Raw genomic sequence first — 8,341 nt, 5'->3', positions numbered from 1 at the left:
AGACGGAATATGAATTATGACTGAGGCAGTTGTTAGGACCTCTAAGAATGTTATTATATTTTTAACTGCAATAAAGTTACTGATAACGAATTTAGGGAACTTTTAGTAGTATTAATGCGCCATGTTGTGGATGAGCATCTCATTGAGGTCGTTTTGCATCTGACTTTTAAATATATTGTAATAGAGGCCAGTTTTGTCTACCGCATGAATGAGATGACCTGACCGACTTCCCGAAAACCGATACAAAATGCCAGATTTGTGAATTCACTCGGTTCAATCCGTGAATACCGGGAACTCAAAGAATCCTTTTCTAAAAATCCTACTTCCTTATACAGCAGCAACGTACTAAAAATTCCACTAATATAATAAGTTTACACTATACATAATAAACTATAAAGTGCAATTACTTATTATAAATAGACACAAATACTCTTAAAGCGGTATTCTGAAGTAAAAAATACTTAAATTGCGTTATCAAACAATTGCAATACAATTAACAAGAATCTTTATTGTTACAGATAACAACAGCAGTAGAATGAATACGGTTCCGACGTGAAGTTTAAAATCGCGCGCTTAATTCCAAATGCGCGGGAAAATTGATTGACCAATGAAAGCGCAGCGCGGGAGCATGGATGGGCCGTAGGATGCGCGTCACTCCGGCGCCTCTATACATATTACTGCTTATCTGCGCACCAATTTACACTTTCATAGTCGGAGTTGATGGTGAGATTAATTTAAACTGCCCTTTATTACGCAATCGAGATAACAGATCTGTAATATAGTGTTGTGACTCGAGATGAGAAAATAAAACTAGTAAGTTCGAATCCTGATACCTAACATTATTTATTACAAAAATATTCTGATTTGACACTATATCTAGAAGGTTTCATGTACTGCTAGAAGCCTATGATGAGAGTTTACGTCACACTACTAAAAAATATGAAAGATGTATTCAAACGAAGGAACTACGTTATCTTTCCCATAAAATTTTAATACCCAACTATAAAAAACCAATTAAGTAAATGTCATTAACGTTTATATCCACCAGGCATAAATACAATGCAACGAGATTTAATACTCAATATAAATTATATGAAGTTTGATTAAAACAGGTTTATTCCCTTCAGCATAAAGCGTTAATTAAAAGTTTAAATTCATTGTAATCAATGCAATCATTGGGCATTATAACTTTACATGCGGACCCAGTTATGCCAAAACGTACTAACTTACAAAGTATCCAAAAATAATCTTTTGACATTTACCATGCAATTAATCCAAATACAATAGTTTGTTGTTCATCAAAACACACCTATCACGTATGTGTGAAGTAATTGACTAATTTTTTTTATCGGTACATAGAAAAATCCAGCTGTAACAACTAGCAATCCTCAAATGTTTAAAAATATTTATCAAATTTTGGCATAACTCGGTCCATTTATGTCTCTGGCTGCAAGCTTGTGCCACTCAATACTCTATAATCCACAGCCCGCGTGATATCGCTATTTTATATCTGCTCTGGTAATCGATATAGCAGTAAGTCAGAAAAGGTAGACCTGCTCTTACATTGTTAACTATGTTATCTTATCGTTCTTACTGCTGTTTATCAAACGAAAAATGCACTTCTAATTTATGTAGATATATGAAACCTAGAGAATAGGGGACCGGCCTATGCTTGATTTTGTACATTATTCTATATGTAATGGTTAATAATACGAAAAAGAAGCACTACTGCGAAAACTGCATAAAGATTGGTTAAAAAATGAACGAGTAATTCATATTTAAAATATTGTAATGTGCAGAAGTGGGCGCGATTTGGAGATATCGCTTCATCTCTTTCTTTCGCACGCGTCGTTATTTCCGATGAGGTCACATGTGGGTATTTCGTCTCTTTTCTGTTTCTTGTTAATTATCCCTTCCACCGAAATTCAAAGACTTATAACTTGTTGATTTTTTACCGGATTTTAATAATTCCTTCTGTGTTATAATTTATATTATGTAAATATTTGATAATAGTAAAGAACGAAAATGAGTCCGGTACCCTATTCCTAATCAGTAATAAAAAGAATTGTCCGCCTTTGACTGGTGGTAGGTGTGTCATATGTAAGAATCCGCCTGGTACCACCGCAATGTCTATTTCTGCCGCCTGGCAGCAATATGTAGTCACTGCTGTGTTCCAGTTTGAAGGACATTATAGCCAGTGTATCTACTGGACATAATGAGACTTAACATCTTGTGTCTCAGGATGGCGAGCGCAATGAAATACTAAACAATACTTTGTAATTCAAGGTGTTGGATGGTGTTTCTACTGTTTATGGGCGGTCGTATCGCTTACCATCAGGCGAACGGCAAGCTCGTCTCGTCATTCAAAGCAATAAAAAAAAATACTTACAGCCCTCTAGATTACCACGGCAGGTATGAGGGGTCGTCATGCTTACCATCAAAGCAACTTGTTTTTCGTCAGTTGTATAAAAGAATTTTGTACACAGGTCCACTATCTCGGCAAGAAGCTTTGGAAGGCGGCAACACTACGTTCCTCTGCGACACAACACCGGACTCCACTGACGACGAGTTTATGATACTAGTATGGTATAGGAACAACGTGCCCATATACAGGTAAAATAAACAATAATTCACAGGTCTGTTATATCTTGAAGGTTCTTTAAACTATTTTTCATCTATCGAATCAAATGTAGCATGCCATGTTGAAAAAATATACTATATTTTATGTGGAACGGCTGCATGAGAAATTAATTTCTCATAAATAACAGACATCAGTCTGAAACTCATGAGGAGACGTGTAAAATATGTAAACGATCTCTCAGTTCATTACTCCATACGTATAAATTGAGAAAATGAAAACAAATAGTTAACAAAGAGTCCATTTTTTTCAAATAATTCCTATAGTAGAAATTTTATAGATTAGATTAGATTCAAAGATTTTACTGGGCAAAAATAGATAAATGAAAAGCAAAGACAATAACAATATATTTTTCCCTCCTTAAATAAAAATCTATACTCCTTTTAGCAATTCTAATAAAATTTTATATTATTAACAAATCATTAATTACTCTAATAAAATATAGAGTAATTAATGATTTGTTAATAATATAAAACATGCTCTTAACAGCTAAAAAAACAAAGAAAAATATTTATTCAACGACGGTCTAGATAATATGCTGCAAAGATTTAAATAGGCGGTAGACCAGATATATTAATCGGGGGACGCTGCCACCGCAGTCTATACGCAATCCCGAAACAAATATTTGCGGATCACACAAGCATTTGTCTTATTTCGGCAATCGGCCCGGCGAACGTTAATCTGCCAGCTAATTAATCTTTCCTAACGTTAGCCTCGAAATACTACGTATATTTTATATTTGTCGTATTTTTCTAAAATGTAAACAAACATTTTCCTCAATTTCACTAGCAGTTTTATATAGTATTTTTTATACGCGCACAGCGATCCCCAATGCACCTCATGGCAAGTGAAGTCCAGATACTATCTGCTAATTAGAGATATAACCTCACGGCAATCAGCAACATTATGCCAACCATTTTAATTATACACACTACACAGGCTGATCCCGGAACGCGACACACTTACATGAACTCCTATGGCGGGTTTCACAAATAGTGGTCGCCATCTAGTGGATATAAATATTCTAACACCTTCAGCATATTGCTTCAAAAACAGCTTTAATTAATGTGCATTTGAATTATTTTTATTCTAAACGCAATAAATATACATCGTTTTGTTTACATTTAAAACAAAATGAAAAAAATAATAAACTATAGGTACCTGTCGAGAATATAAATACAATTTCCTAGCAATAAATCTCCAGAATCCCTGTCGAATAACTCATATTTCCTAACAATATAGTGCTCATATCTCCGAAAATACCAACGCAGGAAACAGACTAACAGCTTAAATAAACAAACTGCGCAAATCTGCAGCCGAGTTTGCAACGCTAAGACCAGCACGATGTTTATTGTATTGCACTTCCTACTGTATTTCCGCGATAAACTAAGAATTATAGAACTAATGGCGCATTTCGGACTTGCCTTAGTTTTGCAACAATGGCGACTTGATAGTCTTTTCACTCAAATTAGGTTTGTTTTACTATTTAAAATCGTAGTAAGACAATATCAGCCTGATTTCACTAGAACAAGTTCAGTGTTTAAAGTCATTTTTTTACTACACTAACTGACCCGACAGACATTGTCCCGTCTTAACTATGAATTTGCAGCGCGCATTCTATCAATCGCTGACAGCTATTTCAATCAATTGACAGTAAAAAATATATATTTTCTTTTAAAATTTATATTTTCTTTAAGTTTTCTTAAATTTTCTAATTTTCCGCACAATTTTTTGAATTTTTTCTTTCATAAGATCCTTCCCCTGACAATAACAAACATAACAAAAAAAATTGTGAAATCGGTCCAGCCGTTCACGCGTGATGGCGTGACCAAGGGAAATAGGGATTCATTTTTATATATATATCTATAGATTTGATGCCCAGATGTTACCTCGTGTGTTCACTAGAATAAGAGCCATTACACCTAGATAATACATCCAAGTATTCAAAATGATTAATAATCTTTGGATTAATAAAGGTCTACTACTTTATTCACTTAGATCAAAGTATTATTGATGGTCCATGTATTTAAAACCATTATTAAAAGGACTACTATACTTTAGATTTAAAGTATTAAATATATTAGTTCCGCTTTAGACGGTTTCATTACATGGGGCATATAATACTAAAGCAATTTATATAACAATTCACTATAATAGCTTTTATTCTAATGTGCCTACAACATCTTGTTCTCTTTCTTATTTATTGATAAAAATCAAATCTCCAAATTCTGGGTTATTTAAATTTCAATCTCGAAACCTGATTAAAAAATAATCCATAGGCTCGATATTATTAAATTTGTTTGCAGTAATTTAGTCACTATTTGATAACTTAACTCTTGTCCACAGTTTCGAATTTCCAGACAAAGAATGGGCAGACCCTGCATTCAACACAAATGGAAGATTGAAGGCAGATTTGTATAGACAGCCGACGGCTTTAGTCGTCACAGCTCTGACGGAAGACGATCAGGCGCTGTACCACTGTCGAGTCGACTTTAGGCTGTCACCAACCAGAAATGTCGCAGTCAACCTCACCGTTGTAGGTATGGGACTTAAATAGTAATAATAATATGAGCCCTATATTACATACTATCCCACTGCTGGGCACAGGCTTCCTCGTCTACGGAGAGGGATGAAGTCGGTGTTTTTCCACTACGTTGGCGAAGTGCGGATTGGAAGACTTCACACACCGTCAAAATTCCTTTAGAGAATTACTCAGGTATTCAGGTTTTCTCGCGATGTTTTCCTTTACCGTTAAAGCAAGCGATAATTCACAAAGAATACACACATAATTATATATAAAAATCAGAGGTGTGTGCCCTAGAGATCTGAACCTCCGGACATTCGTCTCGAAGTCCATTCCACAGCCAACTAGGCTATCATCGCTTGTATGGGACTTATAAAAACTTATTTTGATTGAGTTTCTAGTAGAATTTTGATGCCGTGATAGGCTTATTTACTTCTGTTTTATTAATTTTAAACGACTTACAATCAATACACTTAATTTATCCTGAAATTATTATTAATATAAACACTGAAAGTTAATAATAATAAGAATACTGGCACGCGTATTGGCACTGATACTCACTGACTTCTCTACTGAGATAGTGACCTATTTCAAAGTTCCGCTTCTATTTAACCGCCTTCAGCAGGAAGAAGTTTGTCAGTCGTCGTAATAAAAGTATAGTATGTATATTGTATAATCCGAAATTAAAAATATTACTAACATTTCACCACAGTCGGTTAAACACACTCATGCTTACAGCCAACTTACTTCTAATTGCTTAGAAAAAAATAACATATTTACTCTCATGGTTCAAGCTATGATAATACTTATGAATGAAAATCGGTTCAGAATTTTGACCACGAAAACATAGGAGATCGGCACTAGCTTTGGAAATTATACACATACACTCACTATCCTTAAAAGGGTAGGCGAAGATGCACCTAGTGTACCCACTTTCCACCGAGTGTATTCCAACATGTATGCATATCTCATGATGTGATAGGAGGCGAGCCCGTCGACACTCCGGGCTAATACTGAGTAAAAAATGCCAATATCACTTTGCCGGAACTGGAGTTCAATCTCGAGACTGGAGCATTGCATTCGTACTGTAATACAACTACGCCACCGAGGCAGTCGACATCGCATTTATAATATTTGTTATATTTATAATTTACTAGCTTTTGCTTGCAGCTTCGCTCAAGTGAAGGAGTTTTCTGGGATATTTTTTTCCGACTTACTTGATATGTATCGTTATAATATAACCAAATTACACACAATCATAAATTGTAGCCTATGTGTTATTCGGATTATAACCAAAATTACTGTAAAGTTTCATCCAAATCCGTTCAGTAGGTTTTTCGTCAAAGAGGAACAAACATACATCCGTCCTCACGAACTTTCGCATTTATAATATTTGTAATACTAGGTCTCGCTCGCAAACCGTTCAGTTGTTTTCACATTTATTCCTAACAAGCATACAAATATTGAAACATTTTCACAAACTCGCATTTATATTAGTAAGATTAAGTTCGTGGATGGATTGTATTCAAAGTTAGTTTGACTCACAGCATAAAATTACTTTTAAGTTACTCGAAGTGCCTTTAAGTTGTTTGTTACCAAATTAACCACGCTTACGTTGTTTAAAATACTAACTTGTATCACATTATTATTTAGAGCTCAAGAAATACAAGAAACTTATAAATCAGGTTTAATACTTTGGTAAGACTATTTTATAGTACCGCTCTTTCAATCAATCAGCCTGTCGCCGTCCACTGCTGAACGTCGGCCTCTCCAAGTGAGCGCCAACCATCCCGGTCTTGAGTAATAAGCAGCCCGCATCCATCCACTACCCACTGCCTTCTTCAAGTCGTCGGTCTATCGAGCAGTAGGGCGTTCCACACTACGTCCAGCAGTGGACAATTCAAGGGCTGAAATGATGATGATGATGAATATCCTACACCTAATTGTAGTCACTAAGTTATAAAAAATAAAATCACAAATAACCTCCAATCTGAACTAACAATCGTAATATTTTTGACCAAATTGACATGCCAATCAATTTTTCTTTCGTTCGGCGTACAAAGACTGGCAGATTAATTTAGAACAACGTACAATACCAATGGCATTGATAGATCAATCTCAAATTAATTTCACTTTTTTTAAGCATTCTAGTCTCAGACATTTTATTTTCAAATGATTCGTTATCTATGGGTAAGGGATATCTTGTTGGTAAATAATTAAATAGAAAAATTCTGAAAACGGATGATAATCAGTCAATTGGTAAATTCTGTTACTTAGCTAAGAACTTATAATTAACTTGATAAATTGAATTATTTATAAATAATTGCTAAACAAACATAAAAAATATGGCTACTTGTTAATCGCGTAACTAACCTCCGCGGTTTTGAAATCAGTTATAAATAACTCTGTACATACATTATTATTTTTCATAAATTATTTTTCTATTGTAGTTAAAAAGTAAACGAAAGTATGACTGCCTCGGCGTATTTGTAATACGTACACGTTACGTGCACAACTACTGCGCTGAGGTCCTGGGTTCGAATCCCGGTTGGGTCAAACATAACTAGGATTAAGTTTTACTATCTTAAAAAATACTAAGTCAGGAAGCTATGATACCGTGTCTCGGACAGCACAAAAAGCTTTGCGCCTCTTCTCTTTCCGGTCATGTCGGAATGCCGTCTCACCAGACTATGAGAGTGAAGAAACAGAGAGTGTACCTGTGTATTACTCACATGTATGCACTATACTTAATACCTCCTGCGTACTTTGGCTGGGTCTCTGTTGAGAGTGGCCGCCGTTGCCGAAATTCGGCTAGGAGGGATTCATTAAACAAAAGTATACCCACGTTTCATTTCTATATAAATATAAAGTACAAAATCTAGAAAATTTTCATTAAATGAATCTTGATTCGTCTATATTCATGCAATCCCGTATAAGAAAACCAAAAATATCCACAACGTCGATCAAAAATCTATCAACACCTAAATATTTATAGAACCAACCCGTGGTTTGAGTCGTTTACTTTTATAAAACATAAATCACTGTTTTGTGTTTGTTTTCGTACATTTCACAATCAATTTACCTCAAACAAATGCTAATAGGTGTGCTAGTCTAAATAAATCCACCTGTCGTCTCGGCATGTCAGATGGGAGGCATTGCATCCATCAATACGAATGTCC

General features: G+C 35.0%; 1 protein-coding gene across 1 annotated transcript; it reads left to right on the top strand.

Moving 5' to 3' along the window:
* Positions 1-511: 511 nt before the first annotated feature.
* LOC119191165 lies at positions 512-5,174 on the top strand (the record flags this gene model as incomplete). The annotated part of the gene is made up of 3 exons (XM_037445054.1): positions 512-723; positions 2,487-2,613; positions 4,985-5,174. Coding segments are annotated over exons 1-3 (408 nt in total), but the record flags the coding sequence as incomplete, so codon positions are not given.
* Between the last annotated feature and the right edge of the window lie 3,167 nt (positions 5,175-8,341).

Source organism: Manduca sexta, unplaced genomic scaffold (assembly GCF_014839805.1).
Source record: "Manduca sexta isolate Smith_Timp_Sample1 unplaced genomic scaffold, JHU_Msex_v1.0 HiC_scaffold_1134, whole genome shotgun sequence".
Lineage (NCBI taxonomy): Eukaryota > Metazoa > Arthropoda > Insecta > Lepidoptera > Sphingidae > Manduca > Manduca sexta.
The sequence above is the reverse complement of the archived record's forward strand: the minus strand, read 5'-3'. Positions and strand labels throughout refer to the sequence as shown.